The sequence below is a fragment of the Geotrypetes seraphini genome, chromosome 12 (genome assembly GCF_902459505.1).
Source record: "Geotrypetes seraphini chromosome 12, aGeoSer1.1, whole genome shotgun sequence".
NCBI lineage: Eukaryota > Metazoa > Chordata > Amphibia > Gymnophiona > Dermophiidae > Geotrypetes > Geotrypetes seraphini.
In genome coordinates, this window is record NC_047095.1 from 114,162,422 (window position 1) to 114,175,535 (window position 13,114).

Genomic DNA, 13,114 nt, shown 5'->3' on the forward strand with positions numbered 1-13,114 from the left:
CGTTAAGAAAATATGTTCAGGCGCTGCTCGGCTTCGTGGTAGGGGAAAACTACAATTCCCGGCATGCTCAAATACACTTTGTGTACCGTCTCCGCCGCCTTGCGTCACCCTTTGCGAAACACCTGAATACCCAGCATGCTCGACGAAAACCACAATTCCCGGCATGCTCAGTCCGATGTTTTTCGTCTGTGCGTCCCATGCTCCGCCTTCTTGAAAGCTGCGGTTGCGGAAACGCTTTGGGAAAGGGAAATATTCAGGGTCGGGGTGAGTTTCTTGTGCTTTCATTGCAGTCTTGTTCTTCTTCCTCGGGATTGGGGGTATTTTATGGCGTGTCATGCTTCCATGAGCTGTCAGAAACCCAAAGGGGTTTGGGGTGGGGTGGCTGGTTTGGGGATCCCTGGTGGAAATTCCAAAAGTAAACTAAAGAGCTTTCGTTTTAAAGACGCCTTTGAAAATTAGCCATTTAGTCTTTCAACTAATTTTACTTTTTCCGCCTAATCTTATTGAAGTAATTTTTAACTTCCCTTTCCTTATGTATCTTCCTTGTATGTCCCTTTAACTTTCAAATAATTTGTAGCTCTTATTCCTCCCCTCCCTTGCGTTCTTAGTTCTGTTAACCCTTTAAGGACCATAAGGATCGTAGGCCAATTTTTGTGGTTTTGACGACATTTTTATGGTAAAAAGGGCTTGCAGATGCCAAAAAATTGATTTTTTTTTTGTGAAATATCATTATTTTTATTTTAAAAAATCACACTTCTGGCTTATGGACAGTGTGGCAAGTGAATCTTCTCGTCAATCTAGCAACGACGCTAATGAATGAATGTCGGAACCAGTTTGTTTACATAAAGGCAGTATCATATGGAATCCGTACATATCAAATTTAGAACTGTAGACTATCCCAATCAAAATTTATAGGATTTTAAAGTTATGGGACAAATATGTCCCTTGGTCCTGAAAGGGTTAAGTTTGTCAACAGTCCTGTTGGACCTTGTTTTTGTTATACATTGTATTGTTCCCCATACTTTGTAATTTTATTATTATGTACATCGCTTAGAATTATGATTAAGCGATTAATCAAATCTCTATGAAACTTGAAAAGAAGGGACATTTAGGGGGGGTCCTGGTTTGCATTGGCGTAGCTGGTTGTGTTTTAGCTTCTGGCCTACTGGAGTGGAGGGGTGAGCTCGATCCCAGCCTGCTCCTTGTGACCCTGGGCAAAGTCACTAAGAATCCCCCTTGTTGCTCCGCAGATTGTGAGCCTCCTGGGACAGATCAGGAAAATACTTAAGTGCACCTGATTACTCTTCAGTGTTTAACATACTGTATCGTAAACTGTGTGCCTCCTGAGATTTCAGGTGCGCCGCCGCACACGGGCGAGGAGGAGAGTCATCTGCGCCGGCTGACTGCCTATAGGATGTGTCTCTCACTACAAGAGGCACGTCAGCCGGCGCGGGTGACTCTCCTCCTGGCCGGTGTCTCTCCTCCTCTTCCCGCACCTCCTGGATCCCTCCACCAAAGGGGTTGCGGCCAGATGGGCCCCCGCGTACTTCAGGGTGCCTTCCGGCCAGGGCGCTGGGTTTAGTATGCCGCCAGCTGGAAAGTTTGCGAGAAACTGGTTTAACGTATGGTTAGCGGCGCTATAGAAATGATTAGTATTAACAGTCTAAAAAAATCACTGGGTTTTAACCCAGTTCTCCAGTCACATCCAGCTGGTTTGGTTTTCTGAAGTCCGCAATGATTGTGTGTATGAAAGATCTGCATACAAAAACAGTGAATGAACATCTTATCTTGTGCATATTCTGGATTATCATGAAGCCCCTGGGTATGTTCTGAGGACTGGATTAGGAAACCATTAGAAAGCATAAGAAAGGAATTCTTGACCTTTTTATCTAGGTTCATAGCTGCTGAAATGTTGACACCACAACAGACTTCTCTGGTTAATTGGAGGCAAGTCTCTTTCATTTGAAAGGAAGCTCTGGAACAAGAGGGCATAAGATGAAGTTAAGAGGCAATGATAAATCAATGTAAACCATTCTGAATGAACAGGTTTAGGAGTAATCTAAGAAAATAGAGTAAAATTTTGGTTTGCGAGCATAATTCATTCCAGAAGCATGCTTGTAATCCAAAGCACTTGAATATCTAAGCGAATTTCCCCAACCCCAAAACTTCAATACAACATATTATACGTACTCTTATTGCAAGACTTTGCTCGTTTAGATCAATCACTACACTTTCGCAGCGTCAGAGAGAGAAGAACCATTGGCTCAGTTGTGATGATGTGACGCGTGTATTCCTTATGTACTCATGTTGCAAGACTTTGCTCATTTAGAACAGTCACTACACTCCCGCAGCGTCAGACAGAGAAGAGCCATCGGCTCAATTGTGATGTGTGTATACTGTATGTACTTGTATTGCAAGACATTGCTTGTATATCAAGTTAAAATGTAATAAAATGTTTTGCTTGTCTTGCAAACCAAGTTACTTTCAATCCAAGGTTTAACTGTACTTTTTTTTTTAATAGAAAGACTGGTTGCATGCAATAGTCTCCCGGTAGAGTTGGTGGAGACAAAGGTTGTGTCTGAATTCAAGAAAGCATGGGACAGGCACTTGGGATCTCTTAAAGAGAAGAGGAGATAGTGGATACTGTGGACATTTGGCCTTTATATATGGTAATGTTTCTTTGTTTTCTGCAGATGTTCTAATCTTGAATGGTTGGCCCCATTTCATAAGGAAATGGGTTCTTTTAAATTTGTTTAATGCAGAGGTGGGCAACCATGATCCTTGAGGGACACTTCCCAGTTGGGTTTTCAAGACTTCCACGATGACTATGCATGCGATCTATTCGCATACAATGGAAGCAGTACAGGCAAATCAATCTCATGCATATTCATTAAAACTTGGTGTAGATCCTGTCGTGAAGTTGGGCATCTAATTCTAGCTGCCGTGTTTCTGTTTCACCTAAGGAAATACTTTTCTACAGAAAAGGTGGTAGATGCATGGAATAGAGGTGGGTAGAGACCAAGACTATGAATTCAAGAAAGCATGGGACAGTCCCGGGGATCTCTTAGGGAGAGGTGGAGTTAGTGGATGGTGTGGACGAGCCATTTGGCCTTTATCTGCTGTCTTGTTTTGATGTAGTTCACGCCCATCTGTTATTCTATCCCCTCTGAGTATGTCATTTTAAGCTGCTTTAAGTGCATATTCGTGCCTAATGCAACTTAGCTAGAGGGACCATTAATTAACATGGAAATGTTAAGCCTCTGCATTGCGTACCACACTTTAGTAAATATAGGATACTTCTGCTCTTCAGGAAGTTTTCTACATCTGAATACTTCCTGCGTTCAGACATTTTAGGTTCCTTAGGGTAAGGATCCTGATAACACAAATCAGCTTGTTTAACACCAGCTACTCAGCACTGTAGAATGAAGAAATAGACATAACACTGTTACCATTATTCATGCAGGCTTCAAGTCGCATTACAAGCTTATTTTCCATAAAATCTAGAATATTCTATGCATATTATAATAATAAAACAGAACAATTAATTTGGGAATTACAACATACATTACAGATCCCTGCTTTATAAATCAATTTCACATTTTTCTTAAATAAAAATGTCTTAAGCTGTTTGCAAAATATTAAATAATTGTGTAGAAACAGACAAATGAAGGAAGAGCATTCTAGACCGACACTGCCTGGTAAAGCAATGAGGAAGATAAAAATCTTAACAAATTTATCCAAATTCTCTACAGAAAATCTTAGGGGAATTCCCATAAAGGGACTTTACAATAAACACCTTTAAAATTTATCAGCAAATCTTAAAGTAATTATTCAAATGTGTTTTGTTGCCATCTTTTTTTTTTTTTTTTTTTCAGTGCCAAATGAACCAGCACCCTCTGATTTCATTTACCCCTGCCCAGGAGGTGTCAGACCTCTGGAAAGATGGTGAGCGCCAGGAGGACAGTGGTCCACGCTCTCAAACAAAAGAATCCACAGGGAGTGGAGAAGAAGCCAGGTGTTTCTATGAAAGTTTATTGGCTTCCGTCAGTGAGGGGAGCTTGGGGGGACGGAAGGCATGTCGAAAACGCCCGCGAAGGCAGGAGCACGTGTCCAGGTACAGCCAGGACCAACAGGAGCGTGTCCAGGTACAGCCAGGGCCGACAGAGCGGGGGGGTCATAGGCTTCTTATGTGTGCTCAAGATGGGAACCTGAAAGCCCTGAGAGAGGTGCTGGAGAAGGGCGCGAGTGATGTAAATTTCCGAGACGGATATTATTGGACAGCGCTGATGTGTGCGGCTTATGCTGGGCATGCACACGTGGTGAAGTTCCTTCTCGAAAGCGGTGCTGCCTGGGTCGGAGTCTGTGAGGCACAGGGTCGCGATGCACTAGACTTGGCAGAGGAAGCTGGACATGAAGAAGTGATTCATCTCTTACAAGAATATGGGACGGCTCTACAGGAGGAGGCTGCTCTGGGGTAAGGTAGTGTGCAAGTGATGCTCTGCTGCTGCCAGTCCTTTGGAGAGGCACTATAGGGCTAACACCTGCTCATTTCAGTTTGTGCACATGGGCTTAATCTTGGGATCTCATCTGGGATTTGAACCCGGGACCCCTCATAAGATGTAGGCCTTATGCACACAGATAGCTATGGGCAGGTGTTCCTCCTGCACCAGTGTGTGTTTTTATGTGAGAGAACCATGCTCTGCTGCTTCCCTGCTTCTTGTAGCTGCGCATTATGGCCCTGATTCTACATAGTGCGTCCCGATTTTAGGCAGCTCTAAGGAGCCTGGGCCAATCAGGCCTTAGGCTTCGGAAAGATGGGCCGGGAAGGGGCGGGCCCGCCTCATTTTGACGAGACAGGCCTGCCGGCTGGACGGGCAAGTCCCGTCTGGCCAACAAGGAAAGGTTAGTTTGGTTGGGGGGAGGTTTGAGGGCTGTTAGCGCGGGGGGGGGGGGGGTGCCCTCCTGCCAGCGATCGGTAGTGTCGGGGGGGGGGGGCGGTCGGTATACTTATAGCAGGAGGGATTGGGCACCCTAGGTTCGCCTAAGGCCCTTAGGCGAGCTTAGGTGTCTTGCGGGCCTCGCCTTCAATATAGAAAGCCTGCCTGGGGAGCATTTTTTTTTTTTTAAACGTGCATCCCGATTGGCTGATTAGACAGCTGTAGGACGCCTACAGCTGCCTAAAATCGGGACGCACTATGTAGAATCAGGGCCTATGTGTCTGTGTGGATGGAAAGGGCTCGGAGGAGGCTGAGCTCATGGCTCCCATCCCTCTCCTGCGCAAGCCGTTGCATTCAGGACATGGACACTCATCGGCAGCTATCCAGTGCAAACCTGGCATAATATAGGGATAGGAAGGCCTGAGAAGTCCAGCCTTGTCAAATTTAAGTAAAATCAAAGGGTGATGGAGAAAAAAAGATAGTTTAAATTCAAGATGGCCACCGCTAGTGAAATCGCACCAAAAATGGCCCGTGGGGACTTCCCTGAAGTATAAATATTGCATGGAGAGGGATTTTTGAGGTGAGAGATCTTGACTCCGACTGCAGAAACCTTTAATTTTCAGTTTTGGAGACCCTAAAGGAGGGGCCTTAAGCTCGTGGGCCAGTCAGAGTCTTAGGCCCCTCCCAGTGTATTCCAGGTTGCACCGGGAAGGGGCTTAAGGCCTTGATTGGCTCAGGCACCTATGGCCTTTCCCAAGGCCACTAGGGGGGAGGGGTCTTAGGCATCTGGGACAATCAGGGCCTTAGGCCTCTCACAGTGCATCCCAGAGTGCTACCCATGCTACACATGTTCTGTGTGCGGGGGAAACTGACATGGTGCCTTTTGTCTTGACAGGAGAGGCACTCCGGAGATGAAGTACTGTGCTGTCTGCAAAATGCATTTCCAAGAAGATAGCGTTGCACAGCATGAGCGTTCAACTGTTCACCTCTTCAGTCAGCGACATGCTCCTGTTCCCACCCACTATCACATCCCTGAGCACAATGTGGGCTTCCAACTGCTGCTGAAGGATGGCTGGGATCCTGAGGCTGGCTTGGGGCCCATAGGAACAGGAAGAAAATTTCCCATAAGAACTGTATTAAAACGTGATCAGGCAGGACTGGGCTTCCAACCAGGCCCGAAGCCTAAAGTGACACACTTTGGGCCAAATGATGAGAAGGCAGTGGCTCAACAGCCGAAAATGCAGCCAGCCCGAACAGAGAGACTGGCCACTGTTAGCAGGAGGGAGGAGAAAAGGAGAGAGAAAAAGGCTCGGGTCTGGGAAAGGGACCTTCGGACCTATATGAATGCTGACTTATAGCCACTGTCTAGACAGGGACAGCCCTGATCACTGGAGTCCTGGTTCAGTTCTTTGCAGAGCTGGTGTGGGGGCACTCTTCTGTGTCTTATGGTGATATCTAGTCTGGTTTCTGAGACACTAATCGTTGAACCACTGGATTTTTTTTAGAAATGGTTTTGACTTGGGCAATATGTCATCAAAATAAACTGCTGACATTTTGCCTGGAAATCTGAGACGTGCCTTTTGTGATGGCAATTCTATAAAATGATCCTGAAAAGTGTGGCTCTGTGTTTAAATTTGAGGTGGGCCTAAAGCATCTGTCCAGGTGATTTTCCCCTCTCCTCACATTTATACTGGAATACACATCTTTGATGTCATTCGTGACCAAGTTCTTAGCATGACTCCCTTCCAGAGTACAGAACAATTTCAGAAGTAACTTGGTAGGTCAGAGTTTGAGTTGGTATAGGGGGCATTAAGCTAATGATTTGGGGGGATTTTTAAACATGAAATGCTGCAGAGCTTTTAGGCCTGGATTCTCTCTGTGGTGCCGATATGTCAATTATGTGACGGCACTGTATAGAGAATCGCGCCTCTGTGAAAGATAGGCACCAAAAATGTAGGCCAGGGGTTTCCAGGCCTACATTTCCAGCGCCTATTTTTGTTGTGAATCACGCCCGCATAAGTGCTTTACAGCGCCTAATGCCACTTCCTTCCTTAGCCACGCTCATAGGGGGCTTTAGGTGCCTTGGTTTTCAATATATCATATGTACAATATAGTTTACCCAAGGGGGGGCGCTATCGACTCATTCACTGAAAAAGTGGGCTGTGATTCAAACAAGGTTGTGAACCTATATTTTATAGCTTTGAATCACCTCTGGAGGGTTTTTTCCCTCCATTTTTGGGGTAGATTGAGATCTATTTACTTAATATACTGTAAACTGAACATTTAAAATTATGAAGATCAGCTAGACCCGGGAGTAGATATTGTTTCATATTTGTAGCGCTTCCGCCAATAGAAACAACAGTCCACAGTTAAGGAATTATTTATTTCATGGTAGAAAAAGTGAAACAATGGAAATGATGATCTTGATGAAAAGTTTAGTATGAAATGTAATCACAAGTAAAAGCAAAAAATATACAGTAAAACCATAATTTGTTCCGGAAACTTGCTTGTAATCCAAAGCACTCGTATATCAAAGCGAATTTCACCATAGGAAACTCAGACGATTCATTCCACAACCCAAAAACTTTAATACAAAATACAGTACTGTACGTACTTGTATTGCAAGACCTCGCTCGTTTCGAACAGTCTCCACACTGCGGGTGAATTGGGCGTGATGCTTTTATTATGTTCGGCTGCGCTCAGCGTGAGATATGCGTATGTTGTGCGTGCTTGAACTGTGGATGCTTGTATTACGTTCAGCCGTGCTCAGCGATGCGACGAGCGTATATTGTGCGTACTTCGCGTGACGCACGTATATGTGTTCGTACTGCAAGACAACGCTGGTTTGTCAAGTTAAAATTTAATAAAATGTTTTGCTCGTCTTGCAAACACTCGCAAACCACGTTCACTATCCAAGGTTTGACTGCAATTGACAAATCCTGTAGTACACAGTATCAGTTCTGTGGTATGGACCTGACTTGGTCCGTGTTTCAGTATTAAACAGCCTTCTTCTGGAGTCCGTTCTGATGCGACCACAAAAAAATAGAAAAGTTTGAAAGCATCTAAAATACTGTGTGATGAAAATCGGAGCACAGCCAACGAGGTCTGAATCCAGCAAAAGTGGCGATCTTTTCATACACACATAATAAACTTTTCAGCAAGATCATTGGCCTTTATTCACTAAACTCACCGATCTGGATCATTGTTGGGCGATTCTTGGCTGAGTTTTGCCGAGCGACCGATTCACTACAGATTCTTCATGCAGATCTGATCGGACACACACCCTATAGCGATCCCACGGATAGCTGTAGAGCAATCGAGACGCATGCACAGATTATCCCTGTTGGTTGTAGATGCGATTTGCGCATGTGCTTGCTCTTCGCATAAGCGAGGTCAAAATAAAGGGGGGGAGGGGTGGCAGCAGTTTACTTGCTGGCCCTACGAGTGGACATTTGAAAATGAATCATTTCAATTTGTGCAGCCAGATTATAGAACAGACACGCATTAAAACCACAGACTCGCACTGCGCTTTTTGCAGAATATATAAAAAGGGAGTTCGTATGCATATGTATAGTTTTATTTTGATGGTTGTTTTGTAACCTTGATACTTGGGATTTCAGGGCAGCAGACAGCGGGAGAGTCGGCAAGGACAGTAAGCGACTGGTCCTCAGCAGTCGCTTCATTTCAGATCGGCAAACCCAGTCAGTGTTTCTTCTTCTGCTTCGTGAATCGATGGCTTCCTACTAATGCATGCCATTTCCCCTCATTTGCATGGGCAGATTGGGTGGGAGATTGATCGGGCAGAAGGTTAGTGAATTGGGTCGGGGAACGATCACAAACAGGTCGGGACACAATCACTGAGTTTAGTGAATCTAGGCCAATTTCACAGTTTTGCTTTTTATCTGGTTGTCTCCTTTCTACTGTAGAACTATTTGCTGAATCTCTTTTGCTTCCCAGGAAGAAAACACATTTTTTAAATGTAAAACAATAAAACAGATAAATTCTTACCCAAATCATTAGAATGTTCTCCTGAAAGAAAACAGAATGAACATTTTACATTAAGAAATGACAAAAGAAATCATTTCTTTATCAAAATAGACTAATCATATACAGTAGCATTATCTTATTCATATATTTGCTAATGAGTTTCAGTCCTATGAATGGATCTTTACCTTGGTGTTTTCTGAGCATTTTCTTCACAATAAAATATTTCCGAGGGAACTCTCTGGTCTTAGAAACTCCACTGCCTGACACCTGAGTGTAAGAAAGTGACTGGGATTATTCTGGAAGATATCCCCCCCCCCCTGTTCAGACTCCCCGAGGATAAAGATAAGTCAGGGAGAGGTGAAAGGATGGAAATACATTGCTGTTATCTTACAGGGCTACAAACAGAACTTACCCAGAGAAACAGAAGAAATTCTCAATCCATGCTGAATTCATTCAGCACTAGTAATAATTTAGATGTTTTTATGTCTACATCCCACAAGTTTTTAAACATATTTCTAGGAGTGATGGGAGTAGCCTAATGGTTATTGCAATGGACTGTGATCCTGTGGAGCTAGCTTCGGTTCCCAGTGCAGTTCTTTGTCACCCTGGGTAAGTCACTTAATAGCAACACCACCAGCTGAGACTGACAGCAGATTGAGGTATGAGAGGGAAGCATAGCTATTTTTACTATAGCTAGAGAATGACACGGGGAAAAAATTTATCCCCGTCCCCACAAGCACCTCTTAGAGTAGGTGATAGAAGGCTTATCCCGGGCGCTTATTGAAGATTTTATGGGCATACCCAACACTGGAGCCAAACACCAAAGACACTCCGGGGAAGCAAAGGGTCCTCCCCAGAAGGTAAGCTGGATAATACCCAGGGGGATGCAGATAAAGGCAGGTAATATCACTGATTTTTCTCTCTGTGGGGCAGGAGCTCTCCTCACACACATCTGACTAGGCAGGTTGCATCACGTGACCCCTCCAACATTAAATGTGCAAATAAATTGTTTATGCAATGCTTGTAGGGATGGAGTTCTGATAAGTTCTGATCCAGGGCATCAGAACACAGGCAAGGTCAGCACACAGGCAGTTTTGAACTAGGCCAGGTCGGCACACTGATCTAGGCCCTGTGTACGGATCTAGGCCCTGTGAGGCCCTTGTGTAGAAGTATGAATCCTTTCTGTTTCCCTCTTGACAAAGCAAGGTAAAAGGTTTGCACCTTGAGACAGAATGCTGAGGCAGTCCCCCCCCCTTTTGTCACAAGACTCTTGCCACATATTAACCTGACACAGGTTTACCCTTATCTCTTATCGTGTCTAAGCATCCCTTATATGGGCAACAATCAGACTTTGCCTGAGCAGGCACTGAGTTAAGGCTAATCAAGAGAGCTTAAGGAGCATGCATTATAACCTTTGGACTGTCACATACTATAGTAAGATTTGAGACATATCAGAAATGTACACATTGGGAATCACTTTATTGTAACTGTTATTATGTATTCATGTGTCACGTGAGATAGTAGCTTTGAGAAGCACATGAAATATGTAAACAATGAGTTACCTTGGTCTAATCCTCACTGTAAATGCATTATGAAATTATAACCTTGTAGAGCATTAGCTAAGTAATTAATGGAGCTAAGATTCTCAATAAAAGGGTGAGAGACCATCCATTAGGGAGCGCCTCCTTCCCGACTCTAAGACTGCGTGTGTGTGTTTCCTGTGTGGCATTCCTACATGTGGCGCCGGGAAACAGGGACCTTCCCTGACCCTCGCCCTACTTTCTCCATCTGACGATTAGACTTGGTGCACCTCATCCTCCGGGATCCCTTCGAGTAAGTATGGGAAATTCCCTGTCAGATTTACAGCATGCTTATGTGAAAGAATTGATGAGACATACAGATAGAGAGGCCTCTGATTCACAGTTAAACTGTTTAGTACAAGAGATAGAGCACTGCTCCCAGAATTCAGAAAAGGGATTATTAAAATTAGAAGATTGGCTTAGAGTCGGGAAAGTTTTGTATGTTGAGCCTATGGCTCGACAGCCATATTAATGTTATGGCCTCAGTGTGAACGTGCCTTGGAAATGGTAGGGACAGAGGCGCATTCCAAGGTGGCAACTGTTTCATTAACCATTCTCCCATCTGACTACTCAAGTCAGAACACATATCCAAAAATCATACCTCCAGCACAGGTATCCATGTCCTTTGCAATGTTGCGAGAAATCCGTTAAATCTATTTCAGAGACAGGTTTAAAACCAGGACACTTCAAACAAAACTTCAAGCCAAATAGTACTTAACTTCCCATATGGAACAGAGGACGAAATAGTACTAAACAGCCCATATGGAACAATATGGACAAGCACAAAGCCAACTGTGTCAAGGGAAAAATCTGAAATAGCTCACAGTGCAGGCATAGATTTATATATTCAAGCAGAACAAGAATTGACAAAAAGCACCAAGGATTTAGAAGCTGCGTCTGTGTGTGAGGGGGCTGCCTGCCTGCCTGAGTGGTTTTTTTTGTGTGTTACTGATAAGATAGGTCTGAGGAGAAATTAGCAAAGGAGGAGTTGGTCAAAAGCTCTAGAGAGAGAATGGAGATTTTAACCTCTTATCTTTATAACCTCTTATATTTGTAAATTTGAGACTTGGTTCAGAAAATAACAATAAATTATATTTTTGTAAATTAGTTGAAAACTGCTGACTAAGATGTGGGGTGCTAATTAGCCCTCATAAATTGGAGTCACTGTTAAATTTCTAGATTCTCTCTTACACTGTGGCTAGGGTAATTTTCTTCCCCAAACTACCTGACCTTTGCACCTCTTATCAAGTTTGTTGACAGACTACAGCCCAAGTCTTTTGTTTGCTGCTCTTCAGTACTGATGACTTTGATGTTATCTAGGTTTGTCCAAAATTAGATATGAAGGATGTGTCCTTCCATAGCATTTGCTCGCTCTGGGTAAGCCAATCATTAACTGGATGGCAGGACTCAGGTGAATTTAAACTTTTTTGACAGATAATCTCTTTAAGATAGGAGGAGCCTGCTATGGTGATAGTAATGTTTACATATTAATCAACTTGGCTAACCAAAGAGGTGAAGGATGCAGTAAGGGAAAAGAAGGACTCATTTAGAAAATGGAAACGCGAGAAAACAACCGAGGCTTGGAACAGCCACAAAGACGACCAGAAAAAGTGCCACAAGGCGGTGAGAGAAGCCAAAAGGGACTATGAGGAAAAGATAGTGCAAGAGGCCATAAACTTCAAACCCTTTTTTAGATACGTTAAAGGAAAGAAACCTGCCAAGGAGACAGTGGGCTCTCTCGACAACCAAGGAAGAAAAGGATACATCAAAGAAGACAAACAGATTGTAGACAGACTAAATTCCTTCTTTGCATCTGTCTTTACCAAAGAAGACGCCACATCAATACCCAAAACAGTAAAAGTATTCAAGGGAGAAATAGAGGAGAGCCTCACCACAGTGGAGGTGGATCTGGACCAGATATACTATCAGATTGACAAACTAAAAAGTGACAAATCCCCTGGCCCAGATGGAATTCACCCGAGAGTATTAAAGGAACTAAAGGTAGAAATTGGAGAACTACTGCAGTCCCTCGCTAACATGTCAATTAGAATCGGACGGATACCAGAGGACTGGAAGTTAGCGAACGTCATCCCAATCTTCAAAAAAGGATCAAGAGGAGAGCCAGGAAACTATAGACCTGTGAGTCTTACATCGGTCCCTGGGAAAATGGTTGATGCTTTGATCAAAGATAGCATAGTCCAGCATCTGGATACCCATGACCTGCTGAGAGGTAGTCAGCATGGATTCAGGAAAGGGAAGTCGTGCTTGACAAACTTGCTTCAGTTTTTCGAGACGGTGAACAAACAAGTCGACAGCGGAGAACCGGTGGACATAATATATTTGGACTTCTAGAAAGCGTTCGACAAAGTGCCACACGGGAGACTTCTCAGAAAACCACAAAGTCATGGAATAGAAGGGGATATACTTAGATGGATAGGAAAGTGGCTGGAAAACAGAAGACAGAGAGTGGGCATAAATGGGAAATACTCGGACTGGAAGAAAGTAACTAGCGGCATGCCTCAAGGCTCGGTTCTTGGGCTATCTTGTTCAATAACTTCGTAAATGACCTGGAAGAAGAAACGACCAGTCTTATCATCAAGTTTGCAGATG

At 43.9% G+C, this 13,114-nt stretch overlaps 1 protein-coding gene across 2 annotated transcripts; it reads left to right on the plus strand.

Moving 5' to 3' along the window:
• The first annotated feature begins 9 nt into the window (after positions 1–9).
• On the plus strand, positions 10–8,582 carry GPANK1 (G-patch domain and ankyrin repeats 1). Of its 2 annotated transcripts, none has more exons than XM_033916959.1 (3): positions 10–264; positions 3,876–4,474; positions 5,833–8,582. In XM_033916959.1, exons 1-3 carry the CDS (start codon positions 136–138, stop codon positions 6,293–6,295), a joined length of 1,191 nt encoding a protein of 396 aa, XP_033772850.1. In that variant the 5' UTR covers positions 10–135; the 3' UTR covers positions 6,296–8,582. The 2 variants fall into 2 exon arrangements, with proteins under 2 accessions (XP_033772850.1, XP_033772851.1); XM_033916960.1 differs by lacking the exon at positions 10–264 and adding an exon at positions 2,561–2,669.
• Positions 8,583–13,114: the final 4,532 nt, after the last annotated feature.